Source organism: Phocoena sinus, chromosome 5, assembly GCF_008692025.1.
Source record: "Phocoena sinus isolate mPhoSin1 chromosome 5, mPhoSin1.pri, whole genome shotgun sequence".
Classification (NCBI taxonomy): Eukaryota; Metazoa; Chordata; class Mammalia; order Artiodactyla; family Phocoenidae; genus Phocoena; species Phocoena sinus.
The window spans coordinates 130,598,102-130,619,126 of NC_045767.1; the positions used below are offsets into that span (position 1 = coordinate 130,598,102).

The 21,025-nt window shown below is 35.8% G+C and overlaps 1 protein-coding gene across 2 annotated transcripts in view; it reads right to left on the reverse strand.

The window, feature by feature from the left end:
* Window positions 1–18,100, reverse strand: part of MMRN1 (multimerin 1) — a 70,651-nt gene extending 52,551 nt beyond the window's left edge. The window contains exons 1-3 of one of the 2 annotated variants that reach the window (XM_032633477.1): window positions 17,941–18,100; window positions 17,042–17,760; window positions 11,399–12,236 (exon numbers count right to left, since the gene is read on the reverse strand). In XM_032633477.1, coding sequence (XP_032489368.1) covers window positions 11,399–11,985 — 587 coding nt within the window. In that variant the 5' untranslated portion in view covers window positions 11,986–12,236; window positions 17,042–17,760; window positions 17,941–18,100. The remainder of the gene's footprint in view (window positions 1–11,398; window positions 12,237–17,041; window positions 17,761–17,940) is intronic. The other variant, XM_032633478.1, reaches the window with a different exon arrangement.
* Between the last annotated feature and the right edge of the window lie 2,925 nt (window positions 18,101–21,025).

Here is a 21,025-nt window from a genome sequence, read left to right on the forward strand (position 1 = left end):
CGTAGAAATATATGGTAAAACCACTTTGAAAAACAATGTGTTAATATCATGTAATAATGAACATGCGTATACTGACCCAGCAGTTATACTTCTAGATATATACTTTAGAGAAACTCTTGCGCATGTGTTCCAGGAATCATGTTATCTGAGTATTTATAGTAACAAGCATTATTCATAACTATCAAAACCTAAAAGTAGTTTAAATGTCCATTTACCGTAGAATGGAGAAATACATTGAAATATTTACACATAGGCATTATTCACCAGTTAAACAAATGAACTGTAATATTCAATAACCCAAATATAACTTATAATAAACTTGTGTGATACAAGCAAGTTACAGAAATAATACATACGATGATTTTTTTCTCACATAAAGCTAAAATATAAAAGTGAACGATACACTGTTAAGGATACATATGGTAAAATTAGGTACACATCTATTTTGTATCAAATATAGCACAATTTTAAATGATATGATTAAGAATAACAAATCCTGCCTTACAGAAAGATTTAGCTGAATTGCTGTTCTGATCCACATGTCTTATCAATTAGACCATACTGTATCCATAACTTTTCTCAAGCCCGTTTCTAAAAACCTTTGTTTATGTCCATCCATGTACGCTTACTGTCTTCAACATATAAGATAGTAGAGGAATATGAATTGACCACGCTCCAGTGGCTGAGAAACTTTAACAACATCAAAGTAGGCCATTTGCCACAAAAATGCCATGATCAGACAAAAAGAGCCTTTATTAAAATACCTATTTTTAGATGACATCCTGGTAGAAGCCATCCAAAATCATATAGATACTGTTTAGGAAAACAAAAATCAGCCTCATTTCTGTTGTAATACCAGTTATTTTATTTTAAAACATCCTATACTAAACTGTAGAAAGTTCTTAATAACTATAGATTGAATGATTGGATTATAGCACGATTTTTTTTCTCTCTACTTTTCTGTTTCTGTCATTTTTTCCCTATTGTGAATATATACCTTGTTACGTTACATTTATATTCTTCCCTCTCGTTTGTTTTCTGAGGTTTTTTATCGAGGGTAGAGGCAGAAATGATTTACAAAATCTAGTACTAAAGGAAATGCTACATGACTGTAAAATCAAATCACTATGAGTTCAAATTAATATGAGATGTACACCACTAAATCAGTAGAACATAAGACCTCTATGCTGCTTAAAATAATTATTATTATAATCAAAATAACGCAAAAGTCAACCTAAATGTTAAAAAACAAAGAAGGAACACATCTTCCCCCAGAGTAGAGTCACTGAAGTTAGTAAGCATCTGCTTTGGAATATTTAGGCCTCTTTGGACCACATGTTCCTCTACAAATAAAGCTGACTCAGCCATTCATCTGTCTAAGGCAGATAAATTGAGCACTGTACAGCTTATTGTGCAAGGTTCTCTTGAATGAGAAGTTTGAAGATTCAGCTCCATAAAGGCATGAAAAGACACGTTGGTACATTTTGTTCAAGCATGGTGATACTTGGCAAAATAATGTGAAACTAAGTACGGCAAAAACAGGAAATAAAAATTTTAAAATTAATAAAGACACCATGATAAAGGGATATTTTAAAAGTAGATTTCTCCTGCAAATCCACTGATTATCCTAATCACAGAGAATGTCTAACTTCATCAGAAGCACACATTGTCTGTCACGTGAGCATTGGCTGAATGACTATGGAGGGCACGGGGGCGAGGCAGGAAAAAATACCACCGTCCCTGCATACCCTGGGTACTGAAAAAAAAAGAAAAGAGATGGTTGTTAGAAAGACAGATAGACAAACAGAAAGATATTGTTTGTGAGAATAAATCAGTGTCACCTGCAGAGATTGTTTAAAACCCTAAATAGTGAAACCATTTCATGACTAAAATAGTTGAGTAGGCAAAAGAGCAGATTGCCAATGGCCCAGCAACCTTTGATCCAGTGTAAATTGGAAGAACAATCCACAGCCAAAGAGCCCCTGGTGTGACTTGTAATTAGGTTTATGCCACCGATGAAATAAGCTCATTAAGAGATGTTAAAAATGTAAATATAAATTTAAAACGAAATAATCTGAAAATAGAAGTTTAAAAACAGAAAATTCAGCATGGTGAAATGGTGACAGGCCACTATAAAAGCAAATGTAATGATCCCAGACAAGTATTTTGCTTAAATCTAGAAATCCTTTGTACCTTTCCAGAGTGATTATGGCCAACGGAGAGCGGTTTCTTTGAAGTATTGAGCTTTCCGTGGGGTCCGAACACTCCAAACAGCAGACTGCATTTGGGATTCTCTTTAATGGTAATAACACTGTTGCTTTTGTGTGGCAACATGTACTGAAAAAAGCTTGTATTGATCCTTTGGATTTTCCAAGTTAATAGATAAAAATTTGTTTGAAGAAAAAGCAGACATCTTTTGTTATTTATGAACATGAGCCTGGCTTGCAGAACTTACAAAAGGGAGAAAAGGATTCTATTTTGACAGAGACAACTTGAAGTCTTGTGGATAATGAACTAAGAAAAGCATTGTAAGTAAACAATCACTGTACTTTTGGTTGAAACATTTTAGAAATCCAGTCTCCCAAGGAGCCCTGAAAACACTAAATTAAAAACAAAGATTGCATTAATTGGTCATTTGCCATTTGAAGTGTACCCTGACCAAACCCTGGTCCAGACATATCCATTCTTATCCTGAATTGAGAGTGGACTGAAGCAACAAAGGATTCATTTAAATAATGACCATGACAAGTATTTTCCTTAAGAAATAGAAGACATCAATCTAAGAATTAATGTTATTTATTTATACTAGTCCTTAGAACACAGATTAATAAATTGCTTGTCATCCTGTTCGTAGAAGACAATGTTTAAACATTTATATTCATAACCTGTGATTTGAATTGACACGATAGCATGAAAATACCAAAGTCCTGAGGCTATTCACTAGAAATCAAGGTAAACGCAAAATCCCCTCCATAAACTAGCCAATGATATGTAATTTTCTCTTGGAAGTTGGAGAAGATTCTCTGCTTGGGGAGATGATATATTTAAGGACATTTTGACTTTGTTTCCTGTCATCCCGTTATTGAGATGAACTTAGGGATTCAATAAGGACCAAGAGAAAATGAAACAACTTATTAGCCATTAGCTTGTTTGTTAAATGTGGCTTCCTCATCGATACAATAAATATAATAATATTACCTACCTCACAGGATTGTTGTGAGATTAAATGACTTAATATATGTAAAACACTTGCTGCTGCTGGTAATGCCTAGATGATTCAGAGAGCTCAGTAGGATTTTTTATAACAGGAATAGATACCTATATAGCTATATATATGAATGTATATATCTCCCATTTTGTTTTTGGCCTCGTACACAAGTAGAGGTTGCTCCTTTCTTGTTTCTGTAATGACCTGATAAATTCGTCTTAACCATAATTGCTTATGTGTATCAGGTCAATAATAAGTTCCAGAAAACCATGACAGAAGACTATTATTGGTGATGTTCAATTCATATGAGGAGGCTTAGCTCTCAGAAGAAATATATACTAAATGTCTTTATAGTCTTAAGTAGTTATGAACAAAAATACTTCCTAAATGTTATGTAATATTTATTTTTTCAATCAAACTAAAAAAAAAGATGAAATTATTAATTATTATGAGAGACCAGGATTTACAGGTAGTTCATCAGTCATAAATGAGAAAGGAAATATACCCAGTGTGAAAGAAATATTAACAGAAATTGGAAGTAAGCATTTAGATTTAGTAAAAAGATTTTTAATATGTAAATCACACACAAATAAAGCATTAGACTTTTTATATTTAGTTTTGGCTATTAGTCCAAAAGATAAGTCCATCTTGATACAAATCTCCTTAAGAAAATTACTATTTTCAAATTAAAAAAAATATTGTGGTTCATTTTATTTTAGTGTAAATACCTTTATATAGTCCATCCTTTTTCAAAAGTCTATATAATATATAAACTGGGATAGAAGTATCAGTTTTATAAAAGAATCGTGTAAATATTTGAAACAAATCTTGAGAGGCAATCATGAAAAGCTCAGATTATGGGGAATTTCTGATACTTTAATTTTCTGGTTAATTTAGGTTTTAAGATGAAACCCCTTTTACATACCAACTTTTGCAATGAAAATCTTTGGTCAGGCACTGATTTGCCTTCCATGTTGGGCACAGTGTAGTATGTAGTTGAGTTTTTAATGATATATGCCATATAGTACCTCAGAGTCACAAATCATTGTGTACATACAGTAATAATACTACTAATAATTTCTCAGTGTAAAATTTTAGGAGAATGAGCTGAGTGTGTCCCCTTCTCAGGATGTGCATGGAGTTTGCTTTTTGGATCCAACCTATTTTCAAAGTTTTAAAGCCAATGACAGTACATTTTTAAGAGGTACACTGAATTAGATATAAAAATACGTACATTATACCTAAGAAACAATTCTTAAAGTTACCTTAATTAAACTTTTTTCACAAATTTGTTTTATTTTACCTAACTGTATTTTTTTGTTTCTTTTCCCCATCCTGTTACTTCAACGTATTCAGGGACATTGTAAATTCTATTCCAGTAGGTGTCAGACTTTCCCAGTGTGCAGACCACAGAGCCTCGGGAAAGGCAAGCTAATAGGTGCTGTGATGCTTAATTCTGTACTTAAACCAGTTGTTCCTGTAAACTGACTCTTTTAGCATTTCCCGAAATAACACATTTTTAAATTAATATTTTGGTATTTAAAGAAACAGAAGGTGTACAAACATTTCTTGTTTAATCACCTAGACTGTATAAATTCTGCCATGTATCATACAATATGTGTATGTATATTCAGCAGTGAGTAGAAATATCAAACAAATAAAAAAGGAAGCGATTAATGAGAAAAAAACCGAGATACTGAATATACTTTAGTATTTTCACTGGCAGTAATGTAGTAGATACATTTAATTTCTCAAGGACATAAAAAATACTCTTTAATATAATGGTGTATTTCTTTTTATAATTTAACAGCATGTGAGAATAATCCCCTTGGATGCTACTAGGCCACTGATAAGAACTTTGCCAACTATAAATGATAAAGACTGGATGGTTGTGTCCCCCCAAAATTCATTTGTTGACATCCAAATTCCCATTATGATAATATTGAGAGATGGGGATTTGGGGAGGTGGTTAGGTATAAGGGATTAGTGCCCTTATAAAAGTGGCCCTAGAGAGATCCCTCATGCCTTCCACAATGTAGGAGTACAATGAGAAGTCGGGAATCTGAAAAAGGCCATGCTGGCAACCTGTTCCTGGGTTTCCAGCTTCCGGAACTGTGAGAAGTAAATTTCTGTTGTTTATAAGGAACCCAGTCGCTCATTTTGTTATAACAGCCTGAATGGACTAAGGTGGCATCTGAATTTAATTGACCAGATTTTTCACATGTAAAACCTCATAATTTACAGAATTAAGCAGAAAATTGCATATGACGATAGGCAGCAGAATTAATTTAATGGTTAGTTTTTGTAATTTTAAACCATTAAATTTTAAAATTAAAATTTTCTATTTACAAGTGGTTTAATAAAAGACTTGTAGAGTTTATCATGTTAGAAATAAGAATTCATTTAACTTGAGCCACCTATTTGTACATAAAGCAAGTTACATAGCTTATAGAAAGAATAAACAAGTGAAATTCTAAAATAAATAAAGTCAATAAACTCAGCAAATAGAGGATTCATCTTGTTTCATATTCAACTTTTCCCTTCTGGCCCTTTCATTAACATTTTACCATATTTATGGCCATTCTATATGCAAAATCAAATACAATGACAAACAGGTAAGTGGGAAACTCTCTGGAAGAGCTCTGATTTCTGCCCTCTCTCCCTCCCTTTCATTAAAGAAAGAAAGAAAGAAAGAAAGAAAAACTCCTCAATTGAGCATCCATATTTCTATAGTTCTCATATTTCCCAAACTTATATTTCTAGTCTTTATCTCTGCTGTGAACTCCAAATCCATCCAATAATCTGTCATTCCACAGAGTTTTGTGGAGCTCTCTCTATGTGCATAGCACTATTGTTGGCAGTGAATAGAATAATAGTAAGTAAGGTCAAGGGTCCTATTTTCACAGAATGTATTTTGTGGAAAAATATAAAATACACAACTGTCTAAAAAAAAAAAAAAAAAAATACACAACTGTCTGCATAAATAGACCCAATAATTTCAAATAAATGCTCTGAAGAAACAATAAGGGTGATAAGATAAGGATGGCAACTTTCCATTGGGTGGTCAGAGAAGGTCTACTTGAGGGAGGGCCATTAAAGCTCAAATTGCATATGAAAAGGAGCCATTTGTCTAAATGCTGAGGGAAGAGCATTCTCTCAAGAGCAAACAGGAGTTTCCTTGAGATATGTATTAACTTGGCATGGTCAGTAACCAGGAGGAAGGGCAGTGTGGCTGGACGAGATTGAGTGGAGTGAGCTTGGAGCATGGTAGAAAATGAGATCATAAAGATAGGCAGGGGTCATGTCAAGCAGGACCCTGTGTGCATGGTGAGGATTTAGGATTTTATTCTAAATGTATTGGAAAGCTACAAAGTGATTTTGAGCATGTGAGCAAAATACTAAATTTTACAGGTTTTAAAACATCTCTGAAATCAGGAATATATTTTGAAATCAATGATATATTTTAGTCACTACTAGTCAGACAGTAGTTTTTGTCATTGCCTTAGAAATGTCTTAACCAGTTTCATTTATATCTTCATTTCAAGGAGGCAAAAGTGATATAAAAACTCTGAGATAGGGCTTCCCTGGTGGCGCAGTGGTTGAGAGTCCGCCTGCTGATGCAGGGGACGTGGGTGTGTGCCCTGGTCCGGGAAGATCCCACATGCCGCGGAGCGGCTGGGCCCGTGAGCCATGGCCGCTGGGCCTGCGTGTCCGGAGCCTGTGCTCCGCAACGCGAGAGGCCACAACAGTGAGAGGCCCGCGTACCGCAAAAAAAAAAAAAAAACCAAAAACAACTCTGAGATAAATCTGAAAACTTTAAATAATGTCATACTTCCTGATTAGTACATAAAATCCCATCACAATAGATGAAACGTATTAACCTGCATTAAAGTTTAAATACCTTAAATGTATACAATGTTCTATGTCAAATGTATTCAATAAAAAAAAGTTTGAAAGATCTCACACTTGTGTGGAGGCAAGAGTGGAAACATGGACAAGTTAAGAGACTGAGTAGTAGATAATGGTGGCTAAGAATAACATGGTGTGGTGAAGGTGGAGAGAAGCTGGCAGATTTGGGGGATATTGGAGGGAACACCAAGAAGACTTCTTGACTGATTATGTAAAGGCCGGGAGAGAAAAAGTATAAAGGGTATACCCAAGGTTTCTAGTTATGGAACTAGCCGTTCACTGAGATGAAGATTCAAGTACGTGTGTGCAGGGGTTGGGATTGTGAGAGAAGTTAGGTAGGCAGTTAATGCCAGTATCTCGTTTCACCTACTATCCTCTCAGGGAAAGCTCATAGCCTCCAGGTAGACCACTCATCCTGTTATGTTCTCTCATAAACTTCGTTCAGAATGTTTGTTCACCATTTTGATTCAACACCAGCATTTGTGATGTACTGTTTTTCCTCCCCATGCCCTTTTCCCACTGGACTGCAGATTCCGTGAGGACAGAACAGGTGGGAGTTTGTCTTCACTGTTTACCATCAGCACAAGCACAAAGCTGGGCACATATTAGGTCCTCAGCAAATGTTGGTTCAATACCTAAATGCATTAATCCCAATTTCTTCTTTTTATCCTGCCTGTTTCAAAGTGCTTGGTCACTGACCAACACCCACTTTTCCAGACAGGAAACCACAGCTCTGGTGTAGCCAGGAGTTCCTGTGGTGGTAAGATGAGGGAAAGTACAAGATGAGACAAAAATATGCCAGAAAAATTCTATTGACAGAAGTATTCCTTTTACATAGAACCACTATAAAATTCCAAAAATAGTAAGGAAAAAATCCCCAAACCTAAGATGAGTTTGTCCCAAGTCAACAAGGTTTTATTATACAGAAATATTTCTTTGGGAAGGATCCATCTATATATTCACATATAGATCCATAAACTTTACATTCAGTTTGTTAAATACTGTGTACTTATTGTAAACCAAACACCTTACTAGCACTGGAAATATGTCCCTAAACTCAAGGAGATCACAAGTTCACTGTAATTATAACATTGTAAGTGCGGTGATAGAAGAATTCAAAGAGAGCCCTATGAACAGTTAGAGGGGCCACATAACTGAGCCTGAGAAAGCTTCCTGGAGGTATTATTATCAGGTGTAAAAGAAGTAGGTGATGGGAAAAGAAGACCATGCTAGCCAGAGGGACAAACAGGGAACAAAGATAGGTTTAACAAACAGCATATTGTGGACTAGAAAACTACAAATTTTCATGGCCAGAAAGTCACAGAAGGTGAGGCTGGGGAAGTAGGCAGGAGCCAGATCAAGGATGGCATTGTATGACCGACTGGGAATGAAATCTGGAATTTATTCTGGAGGCAAAGAATAGCCTCTGAAGCCTAAGAAGTGGGGAAATAAACTGGCCACTTGTATTTTCCCAGTTGGGATGATAGACTGTATTTGCTGAAGGAGTATAATGTACGGATTGAGAGCTACGTCTCTGAAGCCAGCCAGCCTGGGTTTGAATTTTTGTCCTGGGATTTACTAGCTAAGTGACCCTAGTTAATTTTCTTAACCTCTCTATAATGAAATAGCAACAGAATCTTCTTCATGGAATTATGGTTATGATTAAAGGATTGAAAATATGCGAGTGTGTGTGTGTGTGTGTGTGTATACATATATATACACATACACACACACACTCGGAATAGTACAGTACTAGGAAAAATGCCATAAAGTGTTTGCTATTATCATTATTTGCTAATCAAACGAAAATATGAAAGACCTCTTTTGACCTTACCAAGGCTTATTTGCATCAGCACTGTGGCCATAATAGATGGACCTAAGTTTTCTCTAATACCGTTATCAATTGCATGGCTAATGAGTAAGAAGTCTGGGACTTAATGAAGTATTACTTAATGAACGAATACTTAATGAAAAGTATTACCGGGACTTCCCTGGTGGCGCAGTGGTTAGGAATCCGCTTGCCAATGCAGGGGACACGGGTTCGAGCCCTGGTCCGGGAAGATCCCACATGCCATGGAGCAGCTAAGCCTGTGCGCCACAACTACTGAGCCTGCGCTCTAGAGCCTGCGAGCCACCACTACTGAGCCCACGTGACACAACTACTGAAGCCCGCGTGCCTAGAGCCCGTGCTCCGCAACAAGAGAAGCCACTGCAATGAGAAGCCCGCACACCGCAACAAAGAGTAGCCCCCGCTCGCCGCAACTAGAGAAAGCCCACACGCAGCAATGAAGACCCAATGCAGCCAAACATAAATAAAGAAATAAATTTATAAAAGAAAAGAAAAGTATTACCAAAGAGAACCTTAGCTCTCTAGGACCTCAGGATGTAGAATCTCTAAGTACAGTTAGTTCTTTTCTCTAGAAATAATTTAAGATTCTTTTCATTGGAAAATGCATGGGATGGAGTTCGGCTCAGCAAGTTACACCTTTAATATCTTGTTTCCTCCTAACATATAATGAATTTTTAAAAATCTGAGATATGTTAGTGCTTGCTTTTTATATAACACATTCCTTGGGAGCAGGAATTATTTTTGTTTGAAAAATTCTGTTTCCCCTGAGACCAGCAATGTATAAACAGTCATCAAATGAGTAAGGGTTCATAAGCTTTGACAGTGAGGTCTTTGGATAAAGCAACTAGCATTTATTTAAAAACTAGTATTCATCAAATTATCAATTACTAGTTCTAATTATGAAACAACCATATGCCACTTTCTATATGCTATGTAAAATTTAATTGGTATTTTACTTTCAACTGTTCCCTTCTTTTGGTTATATTTACTAGTCTATTGAAAAATCCCTTTATAATAACATCTCTAAAAGGTTCAAATCATTTCCTATGAGTGCCTAAGATTTCTATATAATTGGTTTAAAAAATTAAATCATAGTCTAACAAAATATGATTAATAGAAATGATATTATACATGACTCAGAAAAGACTCTCAATAAATTACATTTTTTACTTAATAGACCACATTCTGTTGTTCCTAAACATGAGAAAGTTTAATTTATATCTGTTAAAATGTCTGTTTTAGACAGTCTATCTATCCTAAGTTGAACATTTTGTAATCTGTAGCATTTGTTTTTACAGTAAATTGGCATGTTCCAAATTCCACCATGTTAATAAGTTTTTATAAAATCAAATTTACTTTCATGTTTTAAAAAATGCCATAGCCTTTGAAATACAGTAAAAAATGGATTTGAATAATAAAGAATACATAAATACAAATCTATTGGCTTATATACTTCCCAGTGTCTCATGTTTATATCAACAACAGTGTTAACACAATGCCTTTCATAGCAGGTGTTAGTTGCTATTATTAACTTGAATTATTTTATATAGTCAGGTGTTTAACTTTGAACATTAAATGAATAGAACATGGACGCGCATTTTCCAGGGTTTTGTTTTTGTTTTTTGGTCCTTTTGAAAGACTTCTTTAATGATACTCCTTTCAGCTTTGTCTTATTATTTTGCTTCAACAATTCAAATTGAATTTTCTCTCATTTTAAATCAAAATCAATTTGAAAAATTGGCCGTTCTAGTCAACCCATTCATAATGATGGCATAATTCAGTATAATGGTCCTAGTAAAAGATGACTTGTTGAGTACCTATTCTGTGAGAAGCGTGTGTCTGAGCACATCTCATTAATTTGAATCTTGCATGATAACCCTGCAAAGTTGGGATTTTTATCTGTACTCCTTATACCATATCTGTCTTTTACAAATGAAGAAACTGAGATTCACGGACATCAGTTGACTCGCTCAAGTCAAGGATCTAGACAGTACTGGAGCCAGGTTTCCAACCTAGCTCTGCTTAGTTTGAGCTTTCCACAGCGCAGGCTGTTTCAGTTTTTAAACCTGTTCACACCTTAACTGTAATGACATTTTTTCTTTCATGTTGTGCGTGTAGTTCTGAGCATGACCAACTTACCCTTGATCTGAATTTACTAACAGTCACTGTGAGGTTACAGTTTGTTACCGACTATCCCCAGTTAAAGCACCTCTATTAGTAACTTCGACCACTTCAATTGAAATAAATTACTGCGTTTTGTTTGTTCATCTTTTCCCTTTTAGATAAGGTAACACTTAATTACCTCACCTCACTGAAATATGATCTGGTTTCATCTTGGACATGAAATCCTTTTCTGGAGGTAAGACAGCTGTTAGCTTGCAATCTTATAAACCTTATAGTTAGGAAGAAAAAGAAAAAAGAATGTTTCTTACTTTCCTCTAGTTGTTTCAAAGCTTGATTTTTGGTAGCTGGTTCTTTGGCTTCCAGGGCTGTCACCTCTGCTGAGGTACGTTTCCCGTGGGGAACGATTTCCAACGCCTCTAACCGAGTTTAGAGAAATGGCTTGTTCATTCGACTTTCTGGCAAAGCTCTGAAGAAATTTCAGGGTGGAGTTGGAAAGGACCACTGACTCTGCTTTAGGACTGAACCTGATGCTCGATTTGGTCGGGAGGGCAGGAGTTTGTAACTTCAGTACCACTTCTGTCTTCCCTGTGGGTGTGAGAGTTTGGTTTCTCACACGCTTGGGAGATGCACTTGTCTCTGAGGGAAGCAATGTCGATTTCAGAAGACTCTCCTCGGAAGTGCTTGCCTCGGGAGCTATGGCCATCTCCACTGATGGGATCTGGGTGGTTGGCAGCGCCTGAAGACTTTGTATTTTGCTTAGAGGAGCCGGAGCAGAGGTCTGGGAGTTCCAGGAGTTCTCATCCTCGGGTGTAGTCCAAGTATGTGTAGTGTTGTTACGCCCAGTCCCCCCACTCCATAAACTAGAAAGGAGGATGAATAGCCTTGCTCCTTTCATTTCAGTAGTTTGAAGCTAGAAAGCTCGTGTGAAATTGGGAGGGGGATAAAGTCCTTCTAGCCTCTTCGATGGCTGCTTCCACACTGAATCTGCTAAGACAGAACTTTGCCAATTTGAGATGTGTAGAGGAAACAGGTTTCTGTGTTTTGCAGTGGACTCAGGAAGTTTGATTTCCTGTTTCTGTAGGTTCTGTGTGATCTGTGACCTCTGGTAGGGTGATCTATGGAAGCAGTGAAGGGTGTCTGACGAGGCTAAGGGTAAATGGAAAAACACAGGCAATTATTATCAGGAAAACCCATGAGAGAAACATGAAGTAACTTTCCTTTCCTAGGTTCACTCGTATTTCACGTGCTGCTGATTTTGAAGAGAAATTTCACGTTGATAATGGAATTTTGTTTGGATGGGCTGAATCAAGGAGTTTCACATTTTTTTTCTACTATACGAGGAACTTGAGAAAAAGCTTTGTGATGCTTCCTTTCCACTGTGCCCCATCCAGAGAGCCACATTTTGTTCAAGGACATATACGCATGTACACATGTAAACAAAAACTCATCTGCAATGTCTCTGCTCTTTCACACATCACAGGCTGAATTGTGAAATATACATACATCCTTATGTTTATATCTACACTTCAGCTGTAGCGTTATTTGAAGTTAATCTCAACGATGATAATAAAAGAGAAAAGCGTAAATTATTGAATTATGCGAGTATACAAGAAAATCACTTTAAATTATGCTCTCCAAATTTCTATTAGAACCAATTAATGGAATGAATAATCAGAAATTTACTTCCTCTATTTTCTAATCCTTATCTTCTAGTGGTTGGGGGGTGATTAGTATTTTACCACTAAGGAAGGGATGAAAGAAAAAGTGGAGTCACATGAAAATAAACTGGGACCAGTTTTTGTACTTCTTCTGTAGTGCAAAATATAACAGCTGCAGAAAAGAGAGAACTAAATCGATCAAAGACTTTTCTGTGGTTGTTTTCCCAGTAGAGATGCTTCATGGGATTTATGATTTCACTACTCCAACAAATGTCTGATTCTCAGACTTCCGTTAAGTTCTCTCATCTGTAAAATATTCCATAGCAAACTTTTCAGACATACAAGTAACAAGCTAGAACAGTTCATCCATCCATATACATTCCTTCCTTCCTTCCTTCATTCATGTGGTAATTACCCAAACCCTCAGTCAGCTTTAGTAAGGTACTCGCTTAGGTGCTGAGATTATAAAGCAAGAATATTCTTGGCTCTCAATTTGCTCGTGGCCTATATACATTATCTGAAGGCTAGATCTCTGTGTAATTAATCTTTCTGTCAACTTCTATGTGTGGCATTAGGTTCTTGTTAAATATTCAGTCATGGAATGTTTTCTTTCAGAACTGGAAAATTGGAAACCTTGTGACTATTTGGTTCTATGTTATTGTAGATATATACTCCTGTCTCTAATCCTGGATACAGGACACCGGGGTTTGAAACAAGACCTAGTTTTCCTCTGAACTACTAACTTTTTGGTGTTAATACTCCTTTCTCCCCTTACTCTTTGCCATTCTCTTATACAAGCATATTGTCGACATATTAGAGAGTATCTAGTATGAGGTTATTTAAACTACGACACACAGTAGTCAGCAGCAACCCCAGTTGACTTTGGCATGGAGTACAAACATCTGTTTCTCGGATATATCACAGGACAATCCCACAAACTTTGCATTAGTAAAAGAGCAGAAAAGCCCAGCACAGACAATCCAGGCAGAGTTAGTAACTAAAAAGGGTGATGAAACGGCATAATTTTCACACAAACATGGTTTTCAGCACTAAGAAAAAGACATTACAGCTTCTTAATCTGGAAGAGACACAAGCAACTATCTTTGGCTTAGAGCAGAATACCAGTTAGAAAAATCCAAGTAAAGTATTTCTATTTAGTGTACAATTTTAAATCCATTTTCCTAGATTTAGTAAAAGTCGAGGAAGAAACCATCTTGAAAGTTTAAGAAACAACCGGAATAATGACACACGTAGATTTTTTTGCTTCTATGATTTGAAAAACAACATCTTGATCCTGCTTAGGACAAGTGAACTTGAGTGGTAAAGGGTCACTCATTGGATCTATAAGTGATAACAAATGGCTCTCAAATGGTAATAAAAACTGAAATGAGCTAAGCAATCCATTCCTCCTCCCGTAAGGTATTGACCAGTAATGATTTTGGTTACTCTTATCCTAGCCTACAAGTGACCTTGCAATCAAAAGCCTAAAGGTTCCGTATCTCATTATCAATTCACTAAGCCATCTTGTGCTGTAACTCCCCAGAGAGTCCCCAGCTCATCTGATGGTTTTAGATGTATGGATCATCCCTTAACTGGAGACGTAATTTATGTCTGTACTTCAGAAACTGTCAGAGAAACTGCTTAATGAGGCTCATTAATACTTATCAAATAACAGTTAAAAAATAATATTCCTGGGATTATTGCCCAAAGAATACTCAATCATTTTTCTAACTACTCTAAATACTATCCTTGGATTAAACTATATCATCAGATTTTTGTGTACCTGGACCCCATCATTCTGCTACATCCCTGTGCCTGCTAACTTTTTATATTAAATGATGTTTTACCCTATTGCCTTTTTTTTCCACTGAGTAATTTATAAGAAAAAAACTATGAAACTCATTATATTATGTGCTGTCAGGAGGTTTTTATGTCATTTTTCTTTGTACCATAAACAAAAGATTGAATACGTATTGCAAAAGTGGTTCTCTCTAGGTGATGGTATAATGGGTTTATTTCAGTTTTCTTTTTCTTATGTATTATTATTATTTTTTAAAATAAATTTATTTATTTTTGGCTGCTTTGGGTCTTTGTTGCTGAGCACGGGCTTTCTCTAGTTGTGGTAAGCAGGGGCTACTCTTCGTTGTGGTGCGCGGGCTTCTGATTGCAGTGGCTCCTCTTGTTGCAGAGCACGGGCTCTAGGTGCGCAGGCTTCAATAGTTGTGGTGTACGGGCTTGGTAGTTGTGGCTCATGGGCTCTAGAGTGCAGGCTCAGTAGTTGTGGCCCATGGGCTTAGTTGCTCCACGGCATGTGGGATCTTCCCGGACCAGGGCTCGAACCTGTGTCCCCTGCATTGGCAGGTGGATTCTTAACCACTGTGTCACCAGGGAAGCCCTCTAATGTATTATTATTTAATTTATTATACATTATTATTTTAGTCTTCTAATCATAGGAAAAAAACAAAAGTTATTAAGTTGAAACAAAAATATAGATATGAGTTAAAAGAGAATCTTAGATTAAGGATTTCATGGTTTGTAGATGGTGCCATGTATTATTTAAAGCCATTTTTATGGCTGCAAGAGTTATTATCCTTTGTAAAATATTGGGAGTAAGGAATAACTTCCACTAGATTATTAGGACTTCTTAGCAGCTTCTTTCTTTCTTACATGAGAAATTATTATTTTCTTAAATTAGTATGAAACTTTTAAAATAATATTTCACTACACCCCTTCTCCATAAATTGTCACTGTCAAAAGATAATTGCAGAAAACAGTGCTCTAAGCTTTTTTCGATTTTATGTTGGTTGAAAGTATTAAAAACATGTTACATTTATATATGGACCCAAGGGCGTTATAACCATACAGTAAAAGGGCTGGGGGAAGGACTGAAACAGATTTACATGTGATTTTGATGAGCTAAGCAATGTGCTAAATAAGTTAAATTTGGCATATTATTTAATTCTCCTAATTATGCCAAGTAAGTATCCAACTCTCATTTTACTGAGGGAAAATCAGGCTTAAAGAAGTTAAGTAACTTCCTAGGGTAACACACTGGTAATCGATAGATATGTATGTCCAATTCTGGTTCTTTCCACCATCTGAAAATATGCCCCCCAAAGAAATAGTAAACATCTGAAGTTTACAAAAATCTAGAGAAAATAATTTTCAAATGATCTTAAGTTCATTTTCTCTATTGTTTTTAACTCAATATTTAGCTTTTATTTCACAGCTAAAACATATAGTGAGATAATGCTAATAACATTGTGATTTCTATTTGTTCAAATTTATGGAATCAGAGGGGAAGTGTTGTGTTTATAAGTTTGCTTTTAGTCTAATCTTTACTTTTTATTCTTTTTGGTTGGGTGCGTTTTTCAATTCCTGTGCAGTATTGTAAGTGATGACATTGCCTTATCCTTGACAGCACAGATAATGTGCTCCTTTCATTTGCTAGATTGGAACCTCCAGGACAGTATAAGACTGCTACATCCCCGTCATCTAGAACAGTGTTTGGTAGGCATTCAATAAATATTTATCAAACACATGAATGGATAAAACTATGAATGTACTTCTATATATCTGTAGTAGCACATGTCAGGGGTTAGAGAGGAGGATCCATTTCCCCAACTCATAGCCACACAAAAGAAAAAAAAAAAAAGGCAGTGTAAATAAACACAAGTACTCCCTTTATGAACACAGCTTCAAAAGGTCTCCTAGAATACCCTTTCAATCAGATTACCTCTTGCAAGTCCTTCCTAAGTAAAACTCAGAAGGCCCATTGTTTCTACCTCATCTGTTTTCAAAGTATATTTGAAACAGTTTATTTTGAAACCATTGCAGACACATGACGACTATAGAGCAAAGTCTAAGAGCTGTATAAGAAAGGATAATAACAAAGTAGTTACGCCAGAAAAATCTCAGGTGTGCAACAAACTGAAATTAAGAGTAAAATTTAGGTCTAAGTAGGCTGGTAGAAAAGGGAATATGGAAATATAATGAGTCATATAATTCTTAATATTAAATGAGAGAAATGTATTAGTTTGTCAGGAAAAAACACAACATATTTTGTACTGACATAAAATTTTTAACGCTATAATTAGGAACATTAAGAACAAATTGATAAAAGATGACCAAATATCCTTCATAAGCAAATGTTTATATTGGTAGGATGTAAAACTATACTGTTGCTTATTTTATATTTCCAGTTTAAGTAGAGCAATACACTTGAAAAAGTTAATTTAAAAAGTCTTTAAGCCTAATTTCTTTTGCACATTTTAGAAATAACATTTTCTTTACCTTCATGAAAGTTATGTCTGGTCGTTGAGTGATTATCATTAGTGACGTCTGCTTCTGGACCTATGGAATAGACATACTTTTCCCTATTCCTCCTGCTAAGTACATCTAAAAATCCTGGACACTATATGTAAAACAAACATAAGACTCTGAGGTGAAGAAAAGAAGGCAGATTGGCTAGGAGACCCAAGGAACAACACAGCATTGGGTTCTCTGGATTTTCTTTTTGCCTCACACCTCCCAGACTGAGTACTGGAGAATTTGGCAAACTAGAAACACCAATGGCATGAACAATAAAAAACCCAAGAAAAGCCAAAGGACCAGAAAGCGGTCAATCTAGAAAGACAGAAATCTTATTAGACAGTAACTGCTCTACTAGCACAAAATACCACAGAAAGAACTGTGGTGCTGCCCCGTCCCTGCCTGCAGAGGCTGAATGGAGAGCTTAGGCTTCCACACTCACAAGGTTTGTACAAGCAGCCTCAGCCCCCATCCCTTCCCTGGGGTAGTGACAAGAGAAGGCTAACAGAGGAGAACTTAGTCTCCACTAAGTCACTGCCATAACCCTCCGTAGGCTGGGTAAAGGGCAAGAGAATAGAAAAAAAATAACTTTGAGGCATGCCAGGTCTTCACTGAGCACACTTCGATGGTCCCCCAAAGGTAGGTGATAAGGCAAAAAGTCGGAGAAATATCTTCCATAGTGTAGAAATCCAGGGGTGGTTCTGGGGAAGAAAGATAACTCATCAGAGATGAAAAAAATAGATTTTTTTTTACTGTAAAGTAGGAGATCTCCCACAGTGTTTTAATCATCTCCTCTTCACTGGTGAGGAAGGAATTCCCACCCTAAGGTTATGGGGGTGGCTGAACACATGGCACCCGATACTGGACGAATATATACTCACAGAGCTGGGAAGGAAGACACCACACACCATGCAGAGCGACACAGGGGTTGCACTTGAGAACAGAGCAAACAGCCAGGAGCTGTGAGAGGCAGGCTGTGTAATATTAAGAGTATAGGTTGCCCTCCCGGCTCTCACTGGCGGATGCAATTGGCTTGTTTGAGTAATTCTACAGGCTGGCAGAGAACTGAAACCCACTACTCAGGGACAAGCAGGAACTGTGTCTGGTCCCTGTGATAAGAACTATTTGGCCAGGGGACCTTATCCGCTGGAGCAGAGTGGGGAAGGGAACTTGTGGTTAGGCCATATGAAGCCCTCGGGGTTTCACATGTCAAAGCAGCATAGGATAGTAAACCTTAATTTTAGGTCTTATAACACACAAAGTTCAGAGAGCTTTTTTCTGTATTGCAAAGAATAAAGAGCTCTCTGGAGCTTTGTTTCTGCTCAGATCTTAAGCTTAGTTGAAAGGAAAATACTGATCACACCCTCAAAGTATTTAAAAACTATCGTGAGTTAAAACTAATAAAAGATGCAACAACTTGGTTTAGATTAAACCGAGCTCACTACAAATTGGTGTGACTCAGCCTCCATGCTAGAGGCCTGACAGGAGGAAAGGTATGCCCTTCTCTGAGGTAAATATTATTTACTACAGTTCTTTTACACATAATGCCTCTCAAAAATTATGAGACAAATGAAGACACGAGAAAATGTGACCCATAGTCAGGAAAGAAAACATCAGTAGAAAAAAATCCAGAGAAGGCTCAGATATTAGATGTATTGACAGAGAATTTAACCTAACTTTGCTAGAATGAGGGAAGCATGTCTGAAAGGGAATTTGAGCAGAGACAAAAACTATAAAGAAAATGGAAATGCTAGAAATAAAAAATATGATATCAGAAATAAAGAATTTGGTAAGCTTAATAGCACTGTGGAAATATCAAAGAAAACAACTGGCTAATTTGAAGACAAGTCAAAAATAAATTGTCGAAACTGAAACACAAAAAAGATAAAGGTGTAGACAAAATGAACAGTGCCTGAGATCTGTGGAACGTTTTCATATGGTATAACATAGATATAATAGGAATAAATAAAAGAAAAGAAAGAGATTAGGAAAAAAGATAAAATTTTAAAAGATAATAGATAAGAATTTTCCAAAATAGGTGAAACACATTAACCCAAACACTAAAGAAGTTCAGAAAACCCTGAGAAGGAAGCTGTGCCTGGACATACTGTAGGTAAAATCCTGAAACACCAAAGAACATTTTGAAAGCACTCAATAATTTTTCTAAAAGGTCACAATTACATAAAGGGTACAGCAATTATGGTTGACTTTTCATTAAATACAATGAATGAGAGAAGACAGTGGAATGACATCTTTAAAGTACTCAAAGGAAAAAAGCCAGTTAATTTAGAATTTTATATCTATCTAGTAAAAATATCCATAAAAGTAAAGGAGAAATAAAGATATCTACAATAGGCAAAACCTAAAAGGATTTTTCTCCAGAAGACCCACATGCCAATATGTTTGACAATTTAAATGAAGAAGATATATTATTTTTTTAAAAACTTACTAAAATTGATAGAATCATTAAAAATAATCTAAAAATCCCCATTCATAATAAGCTTTCCAATAAAGAAAACTCCAGGCCCAGATGGTTTCACTAGTAGGTTCTATCAAACATTTAAAGAAGAAATATCATGTCTCCAAAAGGAAGTAATATATTCCAACTCAATTCATGAGGTCAGAAAAACACTAGTACAAAATATTACAAAACCAAATACTTCAATAAAAACAAAACCACAGACTAATGTCCTTCACAGACATGAAAACAAAAATAACTAAATAAGAACACTATGTAAAAAGCTATTATATCATGACCCCATGGCAAAAAAAATGGTAGAAAAATGGAGAGAAATGGTAGAAATTCAGATATTTGAACAAATTCGCTATCCAGAATATAAAATGAATTCCTGTAAGTAAATAATAAAAAGACAAAGAATCCAATTAATAAGTTGGCAGAAGCCTGGAACAGGCACATAACAAAAAATATACACAAATAGCTAATATACACATGCAAAGGTACCCAGTGTTCTTTGTTATCAGAGCAAAGCAAAACAAAACTATAATGAGATACCATTCTACCATTAGAAGAACTGAAATTTAAAAAGACAACACCCAATGTTGGAAGGGGGTAGAGCAATCAGAACTCTCATATATTTCCAGTAGAAGTGTGAAATGGTACTACCATTTTGGAGAGCTGTGAGACAATTATAAAGTTTAAATATATATCTCACCCTTGATAGAGGAATTTTACATTGAGCTATTTACCCGAGAGAAATAAAAACAAAAAGTTCTTTACAAGAGTATTCAGAGCAGCCTCATTCATATTAGTAGCCCCAAACTGGAAACAACACAAATGTCCATCAAGAGAAGAAGATATAAATGAAGACTGGAGAGATCTGAGAAAATATAGTAGAGAACACAGTTCTATCTATATGATATCCAAGAATAGGAAGCACTCATTTATGGTGGTAGAAATCAAACAGTAGTTTTTTCTGGGGGTGGGTAGGAGGATTTATTGGAAAAGGACATGAAAGATCTTTCTTAGATGATGTAAATATTTTACATTTTGCTTTGGGTTGTGAGTAATGATTATGCACAATCATCAAATCACTTAAGAGCTGTGAATTTAATTGTATGTAATTTACACATTAATTTTTTTAAGTGCAAGAAAAAGAATTTAATAAGCTTGAAATCAAGAACATTTGCCCCTTCTTAGCAGTGTGTTGAACTTTCTTATATTAAGTGTACAGTCTTTCCTTTATCAAGTACAACAAATCTAATATTTACATTCATCTGTAGAGCAGAGGTGATCTTCAGGGTAAAAGTCAACTTCAATTGAATTGATATTTACCAAAAATTTAGTATGCCTAGAACATGAAAGAAAAAATACAGTAGGACACTGAGAAAATTTTGCTGTTAGAATCAGGACTAAAATCCAGGGTTTGTAAAATGGAGTCAGTAATCCTTCTATACCTAATTTTGTCTTCATACACATTCTCTTACAACCATCTTAGTAAAATTTAG